This window comes from Labrus bergylta, chromosome 5 (assembly GCF_963930695.1).
Source record: "Labrus bergylta chromosome 5, fLabBer1.1, whole genome shotgun sequence".
Taxonomy (NCBI): Eukaryota; Metazoa; Chordata; class Actinopteri; order Labriformes; family Labridae; genus Labrus; species Labrus bergylta.
This window is the reverse complement of record NC_089199.1, coordinates 6218045-6242193: the sequence shown is the minus strand read 5'-3', so window position 1 is coordinate 6242193 and position 24149 is coordinate 6218045. Positions and strand designations below refer to the sequence as shown.

Sequence of the window (24149 nt, the reverse complement as noted above, 5' to 3'; positions counted from 1 at the left end):
CCCTGTTAACTGTCTCTCATTGAGGAGCAGCTCCATTATGGTTATGATTTACAATAAATTACAGGATTTGAAAATGATAAACCCCTGTTGACAAGCAAGCTGCCCCCCCCCAAATAAATATGATTTAGAGGCATGTGAGTATTAGTCTTTTAAAATCTTCATACCCCCCCCTTTTCTTGAAAGACACTTCACTTCTCTTGATGTTGTATGTTAAACTGATGAAGCCAATGATGAACCTTGAGGAAAGCATTAGTCACGTCACTTTACATGAAACAGTCTTTCCGTGAAATGATTTACCATTGAACTTGCAGTTGACCAAAGTTTCAAAATGACGTTACCCTATTTGAGACACCAGTGTTCACCTTATTGCCGCACTATTGCTAAAAAAAAAAACCCACAAACGACTTATATGGAAACACACTTGACAGCTCATTATGAAAATCTATCTTCAGACAACTTGTCTTACTTTGCAGGAAAACTGTAAAATAAGAATTAAGTTCCTACACACATCTTGTTTATTCAAAACTGACACTCTGGGACATTTTTTGCAACACTTGAAGATAAACTTTATGAATAAATTAGACCATGAAGCATTTTGACCTCTTCAAGCCTTCAGGCACCTTATTGGTGAAGTTGTGCCACAAACATCCGCTTTGACTCTGGGATATTCCTCCAGAAGCTACAACCATGACAATATTGTTGTTACATGTGCTTACTGTTATATTTAATTTGACCACTTTGGTTAGAATACAGCCACTATGCAAATTTAGATTAATGTAGCCTATTCGTACAAGTTAAAACTAAAAGCCTCTGGGCTATTATGTTGTAGCCAAATAAACATAAATTAAAACTAGCATCCAAAAACACCATGAAAGGGTGGAAAACAATTTTTGTCAACATTATGCAGATTCCTATGGCTAAGTAAAGCCATAAAACGCATCAGCCCAAGGGTTTGTGTCTGTGGCGTTGATGTTGCGTTCATGTAATTTCGTAATTACCAATGAGTTCTTATTAAGAGCGTTCCTTTCTACATCCCATACTGACATGGCTTAAGTATGGTATGCTATGACTCGTGATATATCATATTTTACTCTCCAGATTCATATCAACAAACGAACACCGCAATAATTAACAAATAAACATGTTTCTTGTTAGCCACACCCTGTCTTTCAAGATAATGGTGCTGTTTAATTTAAAATAAGTATTTTTTTTAACCACCTAGAATGCTAATTCTTAAGTATATATGAAAACGTATTTACCTGATGAGGTCATTTAAAACTCCAGTCCAAAAAAGAAAAATCACAAAAATTAAAACTTTCCCATCTGTCCCATTCATTCCATATAACGTATCAGGGTTGCCAGGTTTGAATAGTGTCAGCTTCAGTTTAAAAAAACAAAACAAAAAAAAAAACATCCATTACGACAAGGAAGTTTGTGTTAATATTTATGTATCATTTCGAAAATTATTTATTTAACAAATATTCTAAATATTAATATTAATATATAACAGTTCAAACCCAGCGCTCAGACACTCAGCAGGATGATTTGCGATTTGGCAGGGGGAGGGGGGGTGGAGACAAACCTGGCAACACGGACAGTCGCTTTGTTAACACTTCATTGAGCCAAGATGGCAGACTTCGATGAGATCAGCGATGAAGAGAAGGTATTACTATTTAATTTTACATCATCAGTATTCTCTTCTATGTGTTGTGAAGCTAGGGGAAACAACATTTCTCTGTATTGTCATTACTTTGCGGTATGAATTGTGAAGCGAGCAGTGTTTGGACGTCTGCAGCGGTGGAGCTAGCTAAGCGAATGCTGCATTTGACAGTTCAGAGTTTCAGCATTTTGTTCCTGTAAAAGGGATATATGATGCATGTATGCTTACTAAAGCGAGTTAGCTTAAACTGATTAAACATTTCACACACGAGTGGTTGAGCTTGGTGTCTTATGTAGCCTGGCTTTGAGGTTGGATTACTTGATAATGTTAGCTTCAGCTAAATGGAAGGAAGTCGAGCTACTTCCTGCATTTACAGTAAGGATAATGATAGTGCATCGGCAGCTTAATACCAGCCAATCTCTGGCTTAATGTAATGCCTACTCTTGACTCCATGACATAGTATGGTGACAGATGTTACTCGAGTTAACAGTTCTTTTTAAATGTGTTTGTCAGTTCACAGGACAGATGCAGTCTCCCTGTAGTGATACTGGGGCTTGCAGTGGCCTGTGCTGCTCCCTCTGCCTCTTGCTGCTACATGTTGTACAATAATGCTTTGCATTCCTAAAGCTGATGGTGTGGCCAGGAGCTTACGCCTCCCTGCATTACTCTATGTTTAAAATAGATATAAACAGTGTGGTGTAATGAGAGGAAAGGTGTTATCTATTGTGTCTTTAATCAGATATCTAGTTTGTGTTGTGTCCTTGATAGATGTTGGTCTAAATTGGTGAAATGCATGGGGGGGGGGGGGGGGGGATCAGAGCCTGAGCCTGGGAGTGCTTTCACGGTTCTGAATGGAGTGACTATACAGATCAGTTAAACTGGGTTACTCATTGTTATCCCCCACTGCCCTTTCAGCTGGACATCCCATTTGTAGGTCACTGCCAGCTGCAGCCCGGAGGCTTAAAAACCCTGTCTGCCTAACCGGCGCCATCACTGGCAAAAGTTGCACTTTTATGTGACAGTGACGTTGTGGTTAAAGCAGTGAAGCATAACTTGAATATTGAAGCGTCTTTGTTGACAGAAAAGTTTGATTGCACCTGTCCATGTTTTGCTTGCAAACATCTATTAGATACATCAGAGTGTCATAATGAGAGCTCTTACACTGCTTCACTCTGAGCTTTGACACCACATGCTTACTTGCATACTGGCTGCTAAGAAAAGCCCTTGGGATACATACCTGCCATCTAAGGAGAGGCCAAATTAGAGCCAACAAACCTGCAGCCAAGAATCTTAACAGACTGCTCTCTGCTTCACTCTAGTGGTTATTTCACTGCAGGGTTTTCACTGTTCCCATGTTTACATCCTGCCATATCCGAAAACAGAAAAATGAGCTAGATTTAAAAGAAAAAGTAACACTGATTTTACGTTAAATGTTAAGCCTCTTACTATTTTTGAGTTCTTTGAATGACAAGATATGGGATTTGTTTGTAGGTCCGAGTTGCAGCTAACTTTGTGCTGCATGCTCCTCCAGGAGAGTTCAACGAAGTCTTCAATGGTGAGTCTTTCGTGTGTAACATCTTTAGGCCTTTGCTTTGTATGGAGGCAGTTTGCTCACACTTTACTTTTGTTAATTCTTCTTCCAGATGTGCGGATACTGCTCAACAATGATAAACTTCTCAGAGAGGGAGCTGCTCAGTAAGTTTAGTTCATTTTTTCTCTCCTTATTTTCTAAGATTTTGATGATTGTTTTTGACATTCCTTCACATTGCTGTACTTTTTTATCTACAGTGCCTTTGCCCAGTACAACATGGATCAGTTCAGCCTTGCCAAAATTGAAGGATATGAAGATCAGGCAAGCTTTTCCTTACAAAGTTCTTCAGATCATTTGCTTTTCTCTTCAAAACCATCTCATTTTAATGTTATTTTATTCGACAATCTCTAATGCTTGAGTGTCTCTGTCTCTTCCTTATGTAGGTCCTCATTACAGAACACGGAGACCTAGGTAACGGCCGCTTCTATGACCCTCATAACAAGATCTCCTTCAAATACGACCACCTGAGAAAAGAAGCCAGCGACCCCCGACCCCATGAGAGCGAGTCAGCCCTCAGGTCATGGAGAGACGCCTGTGATTCTGCACTGAAGGCCTACATTAAGGAGCACTACCCGGGTGGAGTTTGCACCGTAAGATCACTCCTTAAGCCTGAAAACAAAGCGGCTATTTTCAGCATCATACATTTAAATCGCCCACTCATTCAGATTTATCCTCTTCAGGTTTACGGGAAAACAATCGATGGGCAGCAGACCATCATAGCTTGTATCGAGGGGCATCAATTTGAGCCTAAAAACTTCTGGTAAGTTGATGGAGGATAATGACCTCAGTTTAAATGCCCAAAACAAATTAATGCAGACAGTCATTTTATTGCGGTATAGAGACAGTAATGATATCGCATTAGGTGTATGGTGTTTATTTTCAAGCTCTTCATTCTCTGTTTCTAGGAACGGTCGCTGCCGGTCTGAATGGAAGTTCAGTGTCTCGCAGTCTACAGCTCAGGTGGTTGGAGTCATGAAGATACAGGTATGTTAAGAAATACTCGGGTGTGTGTATGAGCTTAGCTGTGAGGATTTGTTTCATTGTTGTCCTTGTAATCTGCTTGTCTCAGGTACATTATTACGAGGACGGGAATGTGCAGCTGGTCAGCCACAAAGATGTACAGGAAGCGCTGACTGTGTCTGTGAGTACTTTAACGTGTTGTTTTTATTTCAAGCTGTGGATCAACATTTTTAGTAATTCAGAAGCAAATAGAAAATAAATGTCAGGACTTATTGAGGTATTTAAAATCTACAAATGTTTTTTTTTTGGCAGAATGAGAACCAGACTGCAAAGGAATTTGTGAAAATAATCGAGAATGCAGAAAATGATTACCAGGTATGTAGGGTTTTTTTATGCATTGTTTTAAACAATATAAAAACAATAAAAACTTATGTAGACAAAAATCTGAATTTATGTAAGAACTAAACTATCATTGGAAAAAAGGAGGTACTTATACACACATCCCGTAGGTGTAATGCAAAGACAGCAGACGGAGGAGGGCCCATACACTGGCTCAATTTGATCAATATTTATGCACAATTTGAAGGTTTTCCTCACCACTTTGAAATTCGGAGTTGGTTATGTGTCCTCTTTTTATGTTCATCAGGAACATTTTCACGCAGTGATGCATTCATTTAAAAACATTTAGACTTCGAGTTCTTGTGTTTCTGTTCTATTTAGACCTGCAGCCTTTGTTGATTTTTATGACATCATTGGACTAACTTTAGTTTAGTTTATATATAATCAAACATAATACAGGATGTGTTCATTCTGTGACACATGATCAAAGTAAGTTTTACTGACAGAACAGTTTAATTCATAGAGGGGGCGGGACATTGTTGATTTATAGACAGACAGTCACCATGGTTACTCACCCTCACCTGCCTGCTGCTTTGTAACGTTGTTTAGTGTAATCCCTGTAAATTCAGTTATCACAACAGGTGAGTTTCTGGTGGAGAGGCTTGATAGTAACTTTTAAAAACTGAGAGAGAGCAGAAAACACCGACAGCAACATTTTAAACAATCTGTCAAATCTGTCTGACTCTCTGTTAACGTCTTTCCGGCTCGTTTAATGGTTTCTTTTGTCACTATCTGAGATTTTTGATAGCGATTTCTGAATTTAACTGTGCAAACTATGCAGATAAGTTAACTGTTGCCCACGCCGTGTCGGTTTGAGAAAATATCAGAACATTTGCATATCACCGGGATGGAGTTGTTTTTGCAGACTTTACTTTTAAGTTTCGTTTTCACCGCTGCGGAGCAAAAAAGGAGTGTGAGACGAGTCTGTGTAAGAGCATAAACTGCAGCATGATAGAATAAACACATTAGCCCGGTTCTACGATCTCCCTGTTTTGGCAGATCGTCAGCAAGTTCAAATCCTTCACGATCTAAGATCGTTATATCGCCCACCACTAGTTCAAAGGTGTTTGAGCAGTGAAAAAAATATGTCTCAGAAAATCTGCATGAATAAAAGTCACAAATGCAAAACTTAAGGAGTTACAAAATAATAAAAAGACAAGAACACAGACAAAAGAAGAGAAGATGAAGCAGACGGAAGATGCATGGAGCACACCAGTTTATCTGGGATCTGATATAGAGGGAGGGGGCCACATTAAGGGGTCATCTCTGTCTTCTACTTATCTGTCTATATGTTCTTACTTTGTCTCATGGTATTTCCAATCAATCCAGTTGTGTTGTCGCATACAGTCACATTTCTTCACCACTATCAAACTGTCTAATTAGCAATGATAAACATGAAGAGACACAACATTTCACTTTAGCATAACCATATAAAAACACATCATTGTAGTGCATTCATTATAGGGTGAACCAAAGTGAATAAAACATTATCCTAAGTTCTCTAAAGTTCCAAACAAAATGACTCTTCAGAAGTTCATTTCCAGCATTGTTCATTGAAATCACTGTATAAGCTGTATAACCAACCAAGTCAAACATAGGCAGCAGGCTTTGGATGGCAGTATGGCTTCAGAGTCGTTGGTTGGATCAATGTATGAAGAAACAAAAGATGATAAACATACGAGGCATTACTTAAAGATTTCATCAGTAGTTTACCCTGTTCAATATTCTTCAAAGTCTTCAATGCATTTCTCCTCCTCTGAGATTTATGATGTTTCTGGCTTTCCTCTGCAAAGTGTGAAAGGGGGAGGGGTCGCCTTAGTTTCAGTCCATTGCTGTTACCTCCAAGAACTGACCCAGGTTATGGTCTGTTGTTACATCCTGTTGTAAATGTCCTATCAGCTCGAAGCATCTCCTTTTAATGTGCTGTGGAACCAAAGTTCTTGTCTGGATAGTGTTATTGTGTCACATATACAACTGAAGTCAATCATGGCACGAGAGAAGAGCCCTTTTGAAAGGGTTCACTTTTGGTAACCCCATGATGAAAAGGCTTGGGGGATTTGGCCTTCAACTGATGCTGATTCAGCATGCGCCCGCAGGACATGTTCGGCTTTATTTTTCTATTTCTATGCTACAATCATCACTGAGAGTACAATACCGAAGGATTAATTGTCTCACAAGCTATTTACCCTCTGAATATTCTCAGTTAACTAGCTCTGACAGATGGTATCTCGCTGAAACTCGCTCTTAGGTTGACAGCATGACTGACGTAGTTTACCTTGTGTTTCAGGTGGCCATCAGTGAGAACTATCAGACCATGTCAGACACCACGTTCAAGGCCTTACGCAGACAGCTCCCGGTCACCCGCACCAAGGTCGACTGGAACAAGATCCTCAGCTACAAGATCGGCAAAGAGATGCAGGGTTCTTAGAAGGCAGTCGTTTTAAAGTTTATGACAAATGCAAAAAAAAGAAAAAAGACGCTGAAGCTCACGCAGACATGTGTGGTGGAACATAAAGTATTGTATGTCTTAAAAAAAAGAAAAAAATAGAGAGACATTTGTTTGGGTTATTTTCCAGAGAGAGAGAGAGCTTCTTTGTTCATTTTGAAAGACATTGGTCGGTGTAATGTTTCGCTTGTATGCAAACATATAATTTTCTAACAAATATTCGCCTTTTGTGGCTCTGTGAAGGTCAGGGTCATGACCTGTTATTCACATGTTATTAACAGTTTCTGACCCCTGAGTGCTTCTAATGAACACAAATTCTCCAAAACCTTGACTGTCTTGTAGCAACTAACTTACTATCTCCATATAAAATAACTGATATTCTTTTAGAGCTTCCATTACCTTTATCATTTTTTATTAACCGGGGGGGGGGGGGGGGGTACAATTTAATGTGGACTGACTAGAAAGAGATGTTACAGCTCCAAACTCAGCCATTTTTATTTTATTTTAAAGATTTATGCATCCCTCTGGACGCTGGATTTTCACCAGCGGACATGCCAAAGCATAAATATTTCTTTTCTTATTCACTCAAAAATATTTAGTCTTCCCTCTTAAGGTAAAGTTTTCTTGCTTCTCTCTGATGTAGAGAGACACTTCCAGTGATAACCTCTCCACAGTATATCTGCCCCTGGACTGATAAGTATCGGTGTCGTCCTGACAGCTGTTTACCTTTAGCTTTTGCTATATTTTTTATACAAACTGTAAGTACATTTATTATTCATGAAATAAAACTATGATCTGCAAGAAGTGGCGTTGTATTGGTTTTTCCTTTTACTTTATGTATTACATTTGTTTAAGCCTGTGAACCAGATCTTCCCTTCTCATTATTGGGAATTTGAGAATTCTGACTTTTTTTCCTTTTCATAGTTGGGTACACATTGTAAATCTTTAGACTCTAGAGTTTAGTCATACAAAAAAAATCCCTTTGGTCACGGTAGGAAGTCTGGAGATTTTCCATTGACATGAGTATTAGTACATCCTTAAACATTTTGCAGCTGCAAATCCCCAACACAGACACCCCCCATGCCATGCAGATTAAGATATACAGCATAAGGAACTGTGGGAGGGTGCTGAAACCCATCGTAACACCCCAATCCAATGCTCACAGCATAAATAACACAATAGCATCAGACTGGAGTTCTTCTCTCCTAGCTTAGAGGTGGAAATTACAACCTGCTCCAGAAAGGAAAGACTTGACACTCATCGGAAAGTAGCTTGGCAAAACCCTACCAAGGTGAGTACAACCCCTCTGAAGGAATCACCACAATAGTGGAACATTATAGGCACATTTACATACAAGTGTGGACAAAATCTTTGTTTTTTTTTTATTTCTCTGACTATTCTTCAAACTTTTTAAGAGGAGCTGGTCTCAGACAGGAACTCATCTCTCTCTGGTGATTATGAGCCTTCCTCCCTCTCAATTCTTTCCATTTGCAACTTAAGTTGTTTTGTGTCAGTATGTAATAGTAGGAAGACTGTAGAGGGGCAGGACCTGACTGAAGATCATTGGTTGAAATGATTGATCCCGACAATTATGTATTAGGTATTTTTTGCCTGGGAGACAAATTGTCCCTTCGTGATTTTGTGAATTGAGAATTAGGCTATTTATTTCTCTCTTTATACCAGGGTGCAAACTAAAAATGTTTTAGTTGCGAGGGTTTCAGTGATAAGTATAAGTGACATTTAATTTTCACTTATACTCTGAAAGATATGTAAATATAATTGACTTCGCATCAAACGCGACAGTTCTGACGACTTCAGTTTGTTTGACGCTGAGATGTTATCGTTTTCTGGGTGTCGCAAACACTTGCAGTCACTCCCTTATCTTGATGAAAAACCATCCGAGCGCTTTCAAAGGCTGAGCTAAAGTGCGCAAAATATTAGATTTATTAATAATTTATGCCAAATGCTAATGTCAAAACTGAATTAGAACTCGCATGTTTGCATATAACCGGGATGGAGTTGTTTTTGCAGACTTTACTTTTAAGTTTCGTTTTCACCGCTGCGGAGCAAAAAAGGAGTGTGAGACGAGTCTGTGTAAGAGCATAAACTGCAGCATGATAGAATAAACACATTAGCCCGGTTCTACGATCTCCCTGTTTTGGCAGATCGTCAGCAAGTTCAAATCCTTCACGATCTAAGATCGTTATATCGCCCACCACTAGTTCAAAGGTGTTTGAGCAGTGAAAAAAATATGTCTCAGAAAATCTGCATGAATAAAAGTCACAAATGCAAAACTTAAGGAGTTACAAAATAATAAAAAGACAAGAACACAGACAAAAGAAGAGAAGATGAAGCAGAAGGAAGATGCATGGAGCACACCAGTTTATCTGGGATCTGATATAGAGGGAGGGGGCCACATTAAGGGGTCATCTCTGTCTGCAGGGTGACTTCCTCTGTCTTCCTCTGTCAGTGGTTTACCCTGTTCAATATTCTTCAAAGAAGTCTTCAATGCATTTCTCCTCCTCTGAGATTTATGATGTTTCTGGCTTTCCTCTGCAAAGTGTGAAAGGGGGGGGGGGGGTCGCCTTAGTTTCAGTCCATGGCTGTTACCCTTTCTACTTAAAAAGTTTGACTTCCATTGCCTTAAAGTTATATGTAAATGCACAAGTCACACATAAAACGTCGCATGTTAAAATGTTCTCACTGTTGCATCAAGATGAGTTGATGAGCCATTAAACTTTTCACAGTGCACAGTCAGTCAGTCAGTCAGTCAGCAGCGGGCTGTAAAAAGGCAACATGTCGACCTCGGACTGTCTTCGGTCCGGAGTCGACTTCATTGAATTCTTGGGGGACAGACAATTCAACAGCAGAAGCAAACAGGATCTTCGGGACATCTACAACCTGGAATTTAAGCCCAGGTAGGCTGACAAGAAACAAGCGTGTGACACTAACAGGTGTTGGACCCTCCTGTGTACAATCCAAGTACACCACCGTGTGTGTTTCTGTTGACAGAGAAGGAATAAAGGACCCCGAGTTTTCAAAGGTTCTCGATGCTCTTGTGAAAGTCAAAAAGGTCTACTTAAAGCAGGGGCTCGTCTACATCGACGTCAAACCAGAGGTAAGATGAGCGCCGTCTCCTATCAGGAAACAAGTCTGGACCTAGGTCTGGACATGTTTGGTGTTCAGTAAAATGGAAAATTAGGCAAGCACATTAAGTTTCATCCTTCAAAAAAAAAACCTTAAAACACACTTTTACAGACAGGCTATTATAAAGATAATCTTTTAATATTACATAACCTGATCTTATTTAATATTTCAGCTAACAATTAACAGTATTGTCTCTGACTGCTGATGTGGTTTTAGTTGTACTTGTTGTGTTTCTATTTGTGATTTGTATACCCGTTGTGTTGTTATTTTATCTATTATGTGCTCTACAAGTAAAGTTATGAAAAAATAAAAAGTGTTTTAACCACTACTGTAGGTTCGAAGGTACAGTCCCCAGTGGAGGAGGACCCGGGACCCTCAGCCTCCACACAGCCTCGGCCTCAGCCCCAATAAGACAGGCAAGACACCTGCAGCCTCCTCTAGCCCCTCATCCCCCCTGAACCCTGTTCTGACCACAGAGGATAAGCTTAAGAAAATCCTTAACAAGTTAAAGGTTAACAGGTTCGTTTCGTTGAGTATGAACTTTTTCTTAAACTTGTCAACACAAATGAAAAAAGAAAACTATAGAGCCTCTGTTATATTTTGATCCAAAGTTTGCCTCTGAAATTCTGAACAGGAGTGTAACCGGCAGTCTAAACCCTTTCAGGTCTGTTTGTAAGGGATTCCAAAGAGTCTTAAAAAAGCGGGTTTGATTTGGTCTTTCCACTCAGGTCAAGGCTGCAATAACATCCTTATCTGTTTCTGTTCACAGAAAGGCAGTGTGACATTTTGCTTCCTCCTCCATGCTAACAACCTTGGTCCGCTCCAACAGTTACCAAAAATGTTTCCTCACATTCCCAGGACTAAATGTACAGACCTTATTGAGAGGATGAGACAACATTTGTCCAGAGCTAACCAACGTTTTCTGCACAGCAGTATTTTTAGATTTCTATACAATTGTAAACGATTATAAACTTGATAGACATAGAATGACATAAAACGCTGTCTCACTTGTAAGCAGTTAGGTAAAGAATTACTGAGTCGGTCATCAACCACAGCTAAAAATAATTATACTGTTAACACGATTACATCTGCTGCAACTGCATCTAATAGTGACAACTAGTTGCACATTTTTCACAAAACTACTTTGTAAAGCCGTATTTTTATTTCTGATAGCAACCATGGCGTTTTGTGCATACAGTACTTGGGTTTATTAGGAGGTTTTTCCTAAAGCACAGTGCTCTGAGGCTGCTCTGTTAACCCGGTGACTGCCTTCATTCTCAGAGTATACTTCCCTCAGGATACAGTGCATAAATGTTTTGTCTCAAAATACTTTCAATCTCCTACAACTTCATGGTCACACATCTTCTGTTGTCATTCCACTGTTCCATTATAGGCCTGAAGTAATGCAACTGCGGCTTGTAATTTTAAAAACCCAGTTATTGTTCTGGTTTAAAGCGCCTGTGTGGAGTTTTTACCTGGTTTTGAACCGGACCAAAATTAATACTGAAATCTCTATATGAACTACAAAAGCAAACCAGGCCACCTCCCCTAACAGATAAACCTGAGGGGTAACACTGAGCTCTATATGTAGGGTTGTACATTACATACAGTAGTAAACTCTCTCACCTGATGTTGGCTCTCTTACAGGGAAGAGTTGACAGCTGACAAGGGGGGCATCCAGATCACTTCAGACCCTGCTGCAAGTGGAGGAAAGGTCACGTTCACTGTGGACCGTTTGGGGGAGTCTTTCACTGTCACGTTCAAAATCCTTAACAAGGGCACAAACTGCATCAACTTCACTTTCTACACTGCCCTGCACAAGATCCACTGTTTCACTCTGAGGGACGAGAGGAAAGTGACTCGAGCCTGTCCAGTCTTCCTCTGTCCTGGTAACACAACTAACACACCTCTATTTTTACAGAGCAAAAAAAACACACTAAAAAGTTAATCTCCTGCACTCTCTTCTGCATTCCTGTTGCAGATGAAAGTTATGAAGTGGATGTTCGATACACACCTGAACACTATGGATATTACCCCACCACGATGTACTTTGAGTTCTGCCCAGAGCTTCAAAAGTCTGTACCGTTCTGCATCGTGAGAGATATAGAGGCGTTTGCCAGGAGGACCCAACTGGCTGTCGAGCTGGGACCTGAGGCTCCTTACAAAGCAATTCAAGCGGTCACATACAAGCCTATAGAAACTATGGTCATGTACCCAGTTCCCCCCGAGAGGTAAGTGATTAAAAACTAACTTTAAACCGTTCAGAAACTCCTAATAGAAATGCACCTTTATGCAATGTATAAAAGAGGACAATCCAGAGATTTTACACAGGATTTATAAAGTCGTTTTGTGGTAGGGTAGCTGTGCGATGTCTTATGAATTCAGAGTGGGTGCAAGTAAGTAGCCTGATTTTAAACTTTACTTGAAGCTAGCGGCTGGGTGCTACATCGGCTGCTACTAGCACAATAAATCAGTATTGTTGTTTCAAGCACAAAACCCCTGGTATGTATCTTAAAAAAGAAATCTGGTTGAGCTGCATGTGTTAACTCAAACTGCCCCGACTTTACCCGGACTTTGTTCCTGCCAGCCCCTTAGTAAAATTGGAGTGAACCCATGTGTGAACAGAGCAGAAAATATTCAGGAAAACACACCCCGAGCCAGCAGGTGTGGGTAATGATGATCTTTAATCCCACTCTCACATGTCACCAGTTATTTCAGAGAAGTAGGCTTTGGCTTGTGTGTTAAACTAGAAAAGCGCTATACAAGCTCAAGTCCGTTCACCATTTACCTTTTAACTACAGCTATAGAGATGCTGCAGGGCTAAAATCGTACAGAAACACAATCACTTGTGGTAAACGTGTTTGTTCATGTATTCAGATTCATTCATTTATCATTGTGTGCAAATTAAAACAAAGAGATTAAAAAAAAAGGGTGACCCCCAGACCCCCATTAATTGATTGTTGAAGTTTTTGATTATTTCATGGTTTTAACCAACAAATTGTTTCTGAAGACAGAATATTTTCTATAAACTTAACCTGTAGGCACAGTATTTTCCTACATCTTTGTCCTTTGCCTATCAGATCCCTGGATCTTACACACTCACTCAGTCGTAAAAAAGCTAAAAAAGTTTGATTTGATTAGCTGAGGAGCATCATGTGTCAGATTTACAAAGCTTGCATTTGTCTGTCTGACTCACCTGGGCTGCTAAAATGGCTATTGTTAAGGTGCAGCACTGTTGAAAACAGGCTACCCTAAAGGCTAAAAGAAGCTGGTAGGAACAGACAAGCTCATCAAAGATAGGGCCAAGTCAGGATGTGATGGTCCCAAGGGCCCGGATCCAGACACTGAGGGGACTTTCCAGTAGTGCTCTGTGTCTGAAGAGGAAGTGAGACAGGAAGCAAACATTAGCATATGCCTTGTAACATCACCAGAATGTGATGTAAGCAGCAGACTGTCACCGCTCGAGGTCGGTTCAGACAACTCAAAAACCTGAGACACTCAAGGCGGGAAGAGAACTGATCAGGGACACTTAACTGGGTATGTTAACGATTACTTGAGTCATGATGACAGATTTTAAAAAAATAAAAATTATTAGGTGCAATAGCGTGACAAACTGGTGACATATACATGACAAATAAGGCACACGAAAAAAAAAAGACAAGGTCATGACAGCAACGACAAAATACAATTAAAAAAAATAAAGACAGCAAAATACTGAGACATCAACAGACACACATCTGACTAAAACCAGACATTACAAAACTATACAAAATACCTAAGAAAGGATACAAGAAGCGATAGAGAGAAGGAGAGGGAGAGATGGAGCTTTGTAAGGGGGACTTGAGAGGGAGAAGAGAGTTGAGCAGTGTGTATTTCATGTGTTGAATATGTTGATGTTTGATCAATGTTGTGGTTTGAGAGGTGAGAGTTTGTGTAATGATTATGTTTCAGGGGTAATTTGAGCATTTGATTTGAGGGTAGGATGGAGGGAGAGGCGATGATGAGTTCGAAACAAGTCTAGTTAAAATGAAACATTGACGCCCGTTTCACTTCCACAGTAACGACAATGAAAGTCCCAGGCACCCAGTTTTGGCAAATGTCTTGTTTATAATTGCCAAAGAAATGCAGGCCAACTTAAAGGTAAACTCCCGCGCACTGCGGTAATGTTTCAGAAACCTGACCGATCCCTCTGTCTCGACTGTCTGAGGCACTTCCGGGTATAGCCGCTGTGAATACCTCTGAATCTAAATCAGATTGCTCAACCGTTTGACTGGTTCAAGTTAATCGATCAATCAGCCTATAATGGTTACAATGAAAAATTGAGATGTGTTTTTTTTCTGTTCCTTGCCTCAGTTCTGTTGGACGGGCTCCCAAGATGGCAGTGAAATTAAGAGAATACAGATGCCCACCTTACCTTAAGGAACTGGCTAAACGAAGGATGAAGTACACAAAGAATCTCTCCTACGATGCCAGGAGGAATCTCCCATTAGTGAAGTGAGAGGACGGCCAAATTCTTCATGGCTAACTTACCTTATATCAGTTTGTTTTTTACTTGGCTCAGCTCTATCATCATAATGTCTGTCTGATGGCTCCTAATGTGTGTGTGTCTTTGTGTGTTTGTGTTTTTACTATATTTTTAGCCGTCTTCTCACCTCTGGTCTAAACACGAAGACATACTCTCGTCTATTCCATTGCCTGCTGCACCTGGAAGAGATAAAGAAGGAGGTGGATAGCAGGAAGTATGACCTCTTCGATCAAACCATGACTCAAGACAAAAGCAACAAACAGCTGTTCAAACTCTGTGTAAGGCTCCTCACATCATTTTTTCTAAGTTGTTCTCTTCTGAAAGCTGATCTGTATAGGGGAATAAGAAATGATGATACTCTCCCACAGGTTCCCGGTGTTGCTCAGAATCGACCGTCTGTACTAAAAGGAGATATTATAATGGTGTCTAACTCTGACGACACGGTCCAGCCGATCACCAAATACCAAGGAAAGGTGCTCAAAATAGAACTGGACAGCGTGACGTTGGACTTCCCTAAGAGGTAAAGATATGCACAAAGGTTATGTGGGATGAGATCCCATATCATATCAGGAGGACACCCTCAGTTACGCATTTGTCATATCTCAGATGGTGAATGAAGAACTGAAAAGCCCCCTTTCACTCCTTTTTCCTCTTTTCTTTTTCAGGTTCCTGCTGATTTTTAGAAGCGACATGAAGTTCAACGTGGAGTTTAAGTTCATCCGGTTGACCTTGCAGTTGCAGCATCGTGCCGTGGACTTTGCAGACCAACATCTCCTCAAAAAGGTGCTGTTCCCGTCTGGAGCAGCAGCAGCTGAACGCTCCCTGCCTAAACTCAGGTCTGTTGCTTACACACATAAAAGACACAGGCTTATAGAACACACAACACCTATAAATGTTGTATCATCTGAAAACACACAAACCTGAAGGGCTGTACGTTGTGCACTTATTGCTCAAAGAAGTCTTCAGCGAGTGAAAACGGTTTACTATGAGTGTAAGGGGCCTTCAACCTTCACTGCAGTTCTCTCTAGGAACAAATCCCCCATGTTGTTGTAAGAAGGGGGGGGGGTTCCCCATGTATGGAGGCTATAGTCCTCCAAGAGGGCGGCCCAGGTTCAAATCCAGCCTGTGGCTCCTTTTCCGCATGTCATTCCCCACTCTCTCACTTCCTAATTTCCGACTCTATCCACTGTCCTATCTCTCCAATAAAGGCACAAAAAGTCCAAAAATTAAATCTAAAAAAAAAAAAAAAAAATGACTATGCTTAAACATGGTGCCATGCTGCCTGAGGACTTTTATGCAAAGCCTTGTTTCCTCGAACACATACCAGACAAAATGTATCATAATCCACCCAGAAACACTATTTCACCCTCCTATTGCACACAAACAAAGGAGGTTGCCAATTACAAGCTTTGATTATTGATTTTTTTTTCCAACTGATTGTTCCTTTTTTTGAGCCTCTGGTTTCATATGTGTGCCAAGTTTAAAAACCAATTCCCGCCTCCAGGATGTTCAATCGTCAGCTGGAAAACAACCCGCAGCAATCTTCTGCAGTCCAGCACATCGTAGCCGGGTCATCAAAGCCTGCTCCTTACCTCGTGTTTGGACCTCCTGGAACTGGAAAGACAATCACGCTGGTGGAAGCCATGAATCAGGTACTCAGTGTTCAACAAGTCATGCTGTTATTCTGTAGTTCGAGGAACCAGCTTTCTGGTGAGAAGCATCATTGGAAAAAAAACTGAAAACAGACGCAGAAATTGTCCAAATGAAATCATTAATTCATCCACCAGACAAGGCTAATGCGTGTGTTTTTCATATCACTGTCTCAACATCACGCATAAATATTGTTTTATACATCCTTTTGGCAATAAACTCATCACCAATATTGCCTTCTTATGATGCTCTCTTCACCTCAGGCTGTACTTGCTTTTGGTCATTGCCTATGAGCAAACGAAACGTGTTCTCAAATGTTTGAACTGATACCTTACCTACGTTTGCAGGTCAGCAAGAAGGACTCGTCAGCCCACATCCTCGCCTGTGCCCCTTCAAACAACGCGTGTGACCTCCTCTGTGAGAGACTGATGGTCCATATGGCTCATCGTCAGGTTTACCGTCTGTACGCCAAGAACCATGACCCCAGAACTATCCCGGAACAACTACAGGTGAGATTCAGCTGGCAGTTTGGCATCCACAGAAACATCTGGATACCGGCCACAAAGCAGATCAAATCACAGGTTATGATGTCCTGCTGTTCAGTGCGGCTAAAGCCAGTATTTATTAAATATACTAAATGTGTGACTTGAGGGGTGTACTTTCAAATCAGATTAAGGAGGAATCTAAGTATGTCTGGTCACACAGCTGGTCTTAACTGGTTACTTACAGTGAAAAGTTACCCTGGTCAGGACCTGTTACGGTTAGACTTTCTACTTAGATAGAAAGAATGCACATTTCTCTTTTCCTGGCATCGTTCTCATTACAAAGACGTGCAAAAAAATCAGTCTGTAAAAGGGCTACTGACTCAATCCAGCAGCAGCACTCACTGAGAAGATACCTTAACATAGTGATCAAAATCTACGAGTCAAATGCGAATCCGACCTGTGGCTCCTTTCCCTCTCCAATTAAGGCATAAAAAGCCCCAAAGTAACCCTTTAAAAAAGTTTGTTTACATCGGAACAGTTCTCTGATAGTAAACATTGGGATCATTGCTGAAAAATGACCTTCAAGTATAACATAAAAGACTAAGATAGACGTACTTTCATTTAAGGATGGATAGGTAGATAATGTTTCATTCTGTTTTTACACTTTTCCAGAACGACAGCAGTAGATCCACTTGATTTTACTTACATGTAATTTTATCTTTTATTTCTCCAAGAAACACTGCAACTGGGACCCGGCTCAACATGATTACGTGTTTCCGGATGAATCTTTTCTGATGGAATTCAGAGTCATAGTTACGACCATGTTCACAGCTGGCAGGTAGGTTGCTTACAGGTGAAGTAATAATGAAGTATTTGGCACTAATTGACTCTTTGGCATCATTCATTAGTGCTACACAGAGTTCACACGCATGTTGCTTTTGTCCAATGTGTGCTGTTGTCTTACTGGTTTTTAGACTGGTGACTACAGGAGTCCCAGTTGGCCATTTCACTCACGTGTTCTTGGATGAGGCAGGCCAGGCAGAAGAGCCGCAGTGCATCATTGCTGTTGCAGGTAAATGTAGAACATGTTATTACTTCAGTGAGTCTGTTGTTTGGTTGAAAACCTGAAGACACATCCTGCAAAGTCTCACATTCTGTTCCCTTTTTGATGAGTGAAAACATTTTTGTATCCATCTTACATCAGGTCTTCTTTTTATCAGATCTGAAGGATGATCCGTTTTTGCATCATAATCTAATGTAAAGAAAATGTAATGTCTTAATATTACACTGTTTTATTTTATTTTCATTTAACCAGGAAAAGCTTATTGAAATAAAACAATCTTCTGACAAACAATAGTAGGAGTACATTCAAGAATTATACAAGATACATGACTTTGTGGCGCTGGTGGCGCTGTGGTTGGTGCATGTGACCCATGTAAGGAGGCTGTGATTCTCGGGGAGGGCGGCCCAGGTTCAGGTCCTGCCTGTGGCTCCTTCCCTGGTTTCTGGTTTTATCCACTGTCCTGTCTCTAAATAAAGTCACAAAAAACAAGTGAAACCAGTTTGTGTTTGTGGAAATCAACCCAACATTCATATTATTATGAGACAGAACATTTACAGCCAGATTGACCTGCAGCCAAGTTATTTGAAATCATCTTAAAAGCATCCAATGAGAGCAGCTCATTAAGTTTCAGATCTTTTTGTAGTTTGTTACAAGTAAACGAGCATTGAACTTTAACCCATTTTTCCTCTTCTATTTTACACTCAAATACAATGTTACTTTCAACCAAAGTGTTTTTATTGAATTCATCTTGTAAGGATACTTTGATTAGCATAATGTCTCATGATGGAGGAGGGTTTGTCCAGCAGGACTCTGAAACACTGAACAGATTTGTCTCTGCTCATTGTTCAGAACCTGATCTGAAGGAGAAATGTTTAGGGAAAAAAAAAAATCTCCAACAATTGCAGCTCTGTTCATTCTAAGCTGTTCTTGCAAATCATGTCTGCAGAAAGTAAGGATGGCTGCCTCCTCACTCCATGCAGCACTCCTCAGAGATGGAGACTGTATGACTTGAAGCCAAATAACATGATCTTACACAACAAAAATGCTTCATTCAAGACGATCCTCTAATTTAAAAAAAAAAAAATGTGTTAAGGAATGTTGAAACTTACAAACTTCTTTCTGATTGGTTGAATGATCACTTTGTGTCACAGGTCTGCTTTCTGCAAAGACGGGTCAGCTGGTACTGGCAGGAGACCCCAAGCAGCTGGGGCCGATAATTCACTCCCGTCTGGCTCTGAATCATGGACTCGGTGAGACGGGAGGGATTACATTAGTATATGTTCATGGATTTGATGCTCTCAACAACATGATTCAGGGATTTAAATGTGATATAAATATATGATATAAATATGATTCAACGGTGTTCTCCAGGAATTTCTCTGCTCGAGAGACTGATGACACAGAATGATTTATACAAGAGTGACTCTGGACAGTTTGACCCCCGCTTCATGACCAAACTCCTGCGAAACTACAGGTTTATGCTTCAGTTTCTCACCTTCATATTGACTTTTTTAAATTGGCCTGTTTGGACTTGTCCTGTTTTGATTAAGGCTCATAAAAGCTCTCCATCTTTCCCATCCTAGGTCCCATCCTGACATTCTGAAAATCCCCAATGAGAAGTTCTATGATAATGAACTGCAGGTGTATGCTGACCGTTCTGAGCGAGAGGCTTACTGCGGCTGTGATACATTTACCAAAAAGGTCAGGCTGCAACAACCTTTTGTTTTTTTAAATTTGGTAATGCTCCTGAAAGATGTCATTACAGGAATCATCCTGATTCACAACCAGTCTGAGAACTATATCTGACCATGGTTACCTGATCAGGGACTGAACTTCTATCTCATGGACTTAAGTTAATTCATACATCCTTAAAACGACATTCTTTTTTACATATCAATTAAATGTGTTAGCCACGAGTAATGTTAGCTTAAACACAATCTCAGGACCCGTCTTCTAACGTCTGACAACAATTTAGCCTCAAGGAGCGACGGCTAACTTCCTGGTTTAATTGAGCCTTGACATACTGTAGTTCTTAACAAAACTTTTCAAACATTTTCTATGCAACTTCTCTACATGTCAAACATTAGGTCGGGATAACTCTGCCTCATCTTCACTGATAATGACTGACTTTATCTGTTATTCTCTCTCTGAAGTGTGGGCAGACTTTACAATAGTTTCCTGCGTATCTGCACGAGTGTCCCTTTAATTACAGTCGGTGTATGAAGTGATCAATATCATTGTGTTATTAATGAAGTGGGTCCTGCTTCAAGAAACACGGTCAAATCAGAACTAGCAAATTAGATTTTATAATGGGGAAAAAAATCTCATTAAGAAACAAAGTGGGGCAAAACTTAAATAATTGAAAACTCTTCACTCTCCAGGAGAAATTGGAAAAGTCTTTGATTGGTGGTTTAAAGAGGAATCCTTCTTTTGGGAGAGAAGAATCAGAAGTGAGCAGAGATTCATTCAACAGCAAAACATAAACAGGATTTAGTGCAAACAAAAATACAGGCTGTATACTACATTGCACACTCATTTACGTCTCCTTACATGGGTAGTTATCTGCAGAGCACTATATCAAAGTGAGATTATCAGCACTTTTAAAACAAGTCCAACACTGCTCTTGGTCTAACCGCACTTTCTCACCTGGCTACAGGGTTTCCCGGTGATCTACCACGGGGTGATGGGGAAAGACCAAAGAGAGGGCAACAGTCCATCTTTCTTCAATGAGTTTGAGATCAACACTCTGAAGGACTACCTCCACAAACTGATCGACACACAGGGAAAGAACGGTCTCCCTAAACTCTCTGCAAAAGACATTGGCATTATCGCCCCCTACAGGAAGCAAGTGAGTGTGCATGATTATGTTTATGAAATGTGTGTAAACAGTTTGCACTCGTCACTGCTAATACGCTCGCCCTTCTGGCAGGTGGAGAAAATCCAAAAGGCGCTGAAGTCCGACTCAAATCTCCGTGAGTTGGGTGATCTCCGAGAGCTCAAGGTTTGAAACAATCTGTTAACACATCCCTGTTTATGAGTTAATCGTAAATAAATACAATGGTGCTCATTTTTTGAGTCCCTTCTGCTCAGAACAAATGCAAAGAAAGGAAAATATTTCTTGTTTCCTTCCATGCACACGTGTTATAAAGGCTTTTCTCCTCTTGGTGTCAGGTGGGGTGTGTGGAGGAGTTTCAGGGACAGGAGAGGAAGATCATCATGGTCTCGACTGTCCGCAGCAGCAACAGCTATGTCAAGATGGACAAAGACTACAACATTGGATTTCTGGCCAATGATAAGGTCTGTTAATTTGTCTTACCTCTCAGCAAACTGAGAGTATAACATAAAGGGTCCTTTTGTTATTAAGATCACGATTCATTTCTTTCTTTTTCTTATTTTTAAATATATGTTTCTACTCTGCAGAGATTCAATGTGGCCATCACCAGAGCAAAGTCCCTGTTGATAGTGGTGGGAAACCCTGTGATCTTCAGCAAGGAACCCACCTGGAGCGGGTAAGACTTAGCAGCAAACACAATGTTTGAGCCTCGCTGGGAGACACAAGGTTGGCAGAAAATGCAAAAAAAAAGATCTGCTACTGAAGATTCTGTCAGTAGCAGAGTAGTAGTAGTTTTAAGAGACAGGGTTTGATGACATGAGAAAAAAAGTGCATTATTGCTCATAACAGTGGTCAAAAAAACAAACTCAGTCATATCATGATCTATTAAGTCACTATTAAGGGCTTTTTTAAAAGTAATCCAACAGGATTTTTTTTCCAGCTGACTTTTAGTTCTGTTTTTTCAAAGAAGCATTTGAAAGGCCCAACATGATCCAGACTCATACTTTTAAGGATCACCACATCTGGATGAGCACTTCTTTAAAGGAGACGTCACACATTTTATTTTACATACTTTGTCCACAAGGGGCACCAAAATCCACACTAAGTGACAGATCCTCTCGGCTAAATAAGCTATGATAATAATAATAATAACCTTTATTTATAGTGCACTTTTCAAGAATCAGGTTACAAAGTCCTTTAAAGGGAGAGCAATAATAAAACAAACTTAAAACAGGCAGGTAGTGTTGTAGTCAAGACCACACTAACCGAGACCAAGACTGACCCGAGACCAAGACAAGACAAGACCAAGACCAAGACCAATGCAGGATGAGACCAAGAGGGGCGTGTCACTCATTTAGACCGTAACACCGGGAAGGTAGCAGACCTAACTGGGTGATAAAAATATAGCTATAATTGAATTAAAGTTATACATTGTTTTAGACAGGGCTGTCTGCCTTCGAATCACAGTAAGGATGTTGAAAAATAGCCGATCAGTGGTGGTCTTGACAGGTCTTGATTTAAAATCCGGAGTCTGCCCAGTCCGAGACCGAGACAAGGCAAAAATAAAGAAACGGCAAACATTTTCATTTTGAAGACCTATATAAGACACAACAATTCTTTTAATGGAGTTTTAAGAAGTAAAATTCAACTAAAAATAGGAAAGGCTCTACGATAAAAATGCATCTTAAGACAGGATTTAAAAGACTTTACTGACTCGGCTGACCTGATCTAATCGGGCCAGTCGTTCCACAGATACAGTATTAATGTTTCATTCCAGCCCACTACTGGGATCAGAATAACCCAGATTATTTTTATCAAAGTATCTTTCTGTCTTATTTTGGAACACTTTCTGTTTATTTTTGCTCAATTTGTTGGCTTTTTTTTTTTCTTGTGCAGGTTCATCGACTTCTGTGTGAAGAATGGGGGATACAGAGGATGTGTCTTTAAAAAAACAGATGGAGAGGCAAACCTTTCGGCAACACTGTTGAGCCTGAAAATCCATGAAGATTCTGAACGTGAGTCCCACAGTCACACAGGTGCAGAAACAGCTGGAAAAACGTCAATTCAAATTGTTTCTCTTCTCATATATTCAAATATCCACAAAGCTATCAATCAGTAAATGTTCTGCAAACCTGTCTTTTTTTTTGTTGTTGTTTTTTTTAGATCCTGTGTCAGAGGAGAGCGCCCTCGAGCAGAAAGATGAGCTTTAAAATCTCCATGAAACATCGGATGCAAAGAACCATTCCAGTGAAACCTTCAACACATTGAAGTGCATATGAATATAAAGCAAGTGTCTGTATTTCATTTCTTCTCTTTTGGCTTTCAACACAAAATGAGCATCTATGACTGAAGAATATTTCCTTTCATTCACTTTTTTGAAAGCAGTTTGCACATTTTGTTACAAAGATTTTTTTGGTGCTCTGTTTTGATGATGTCAGAATGAATCAACAAATATTTCGTTGACCACTTTTCTATTTGTCTCTGCAGTAGCTTGTTGATAAAGCTGCAGTAAAACTCATTAACAGGAATATTTCTGCACACAACCCTCATAGCTTTCTGTGTTTGAGAATCTAAGGAGTAGTTTGTTGTTCTTCTGCATTTGTCTTACTCCTGTTTGCTCTTAGCAAGTTCCTATCTTTATAGCATTCCTTTTAGTCTGCAGTTTAAGCCTGACTGAGTAATAAACTGTTTTCTACTCTTATCGTGGTGCATATCTCATTTTAAACCTTTCCCTTTGATGAATCATCACCCACTGTAATTGATCGGATTAAGTAAAACAAGTTCTGAGTGAGGAAGGGGAGTTGTTTCAAAAATAGTTTATTAAAGATGTTCATGCTCACTGCAGATCAAACATTCACTATGATGCTTTTTGTTAACAAAGCGTCATAACAATGAGCTTTTTATATAAATCTGAATCCTTGATTATTTGAAATTCTTCCGGAAAAAAAGCACAACATTGTGCCAAAAGCTGTTCCCAAAGACGTTTGTGTTGTGTAGTGCTAACGAGTTGTTTTCTCATGCAGTGCATCTTAAGGACAGCTTTTGATTTCGCTCAACATTCACAGCAGTATTATACTGTACATGCTCCCAGCGATATGTTCAACACTAGAGCTTCTGCTGCATCATGGGAATACTCTCATCATTTTAATGTGATTCCAGCAGAGAGAGTTATTCGACTACTTCTGCTGACCTCAACAATTACTCAATTTTAAGCTTTTTGAGACGCAAATATAAGAAACTAGTGTGATTTTGTTTTTCTTTTATAAAGGCAATGAGTAAAATATCTTTATTGCTTTCTCGTCTTTGTGCTTGTTGCTGTCCAGAAAAATGTGCAAATGCCAGAACTATAAAATCATATTCAATTTACAAAGATTGGAGGTAACAACATTT

General features: G+C 40.0%; 2 protein-coding genes across 3 annotated transcripts; both read left to right on the top strand.

Annotated features, from left to right (window-relative positions):
• Positions 1-1566: 1566 nt before the first annotated feature.
• Positions 1567-7860, top strand: capza1a (capping actin protein of muscle Z-line subunit alpha 1a). The gene is made up of 10 exons (XM_020629436.3): positions 1567-1663; positions 3152-3215; positions 3304-3355; positions 3449-3512; positions 3635-3841; positions 3932-4011; positions 4157-4235; positions 4321-4392; positions 4524-4586; positions 6898-7860. Exons 1-10 carry the CDS (start codon positions 1628-1630, stop codon positions 7036-7038), a joined length of 858 nt encoding a protein of 285 aa, XP_020485092.1. The 5' UTR covers positions 1567-1627; the 3' UTR covers positions 7039-7860.
• Positions 7861-9644: 1784 nt separating this feature from the next.
• On the top strand, positions 9645-23460 carry mov10a (Mov10 RNA helicase a). Of its 2 annotated transcripts, none has more exons than XM_065954640.1 (22): positions 9645-9974; positions 10069-10174; positions 10538-10722; positions 11851-12092; positions 12185-12434; positions 14557-14697; positions 14844-15006; positions 15097-15248; positions 15394-15564; positions 16233-16380; positions 16726-16887; positions 17598-17701; positions 17838-17935; positions 19078-19176; positions 19298-19400; positions 19510-19627; positions 20583-20774; positions 20856-20927; positions 21098-21223; positions 21347-21435; positions 22656-22795; positions 22923-23460. In XM_065954640.1, exons 1-22 carry the CDS (start codon positions 9853-9855, stop codon positions 22967-22969), a joined length of 3030 nt encoding a protein of 1009 aa, XP_065810712.1. In that variant the 5' UTR covers positions 9645-9852; the 3' UTR covers positions 22970-23460. The 2 variants fall into 2 exon arrangements, with proteins under 2 accessions (XP_065810712.1, XP_020485088.2); XM_020629432.3 differs by having other exon boundaries at positions 9648-9974; positions 22656-22774.
• The last annotated feature ends 689 nt before the right edge of the window (positions 23461-24149 follow it).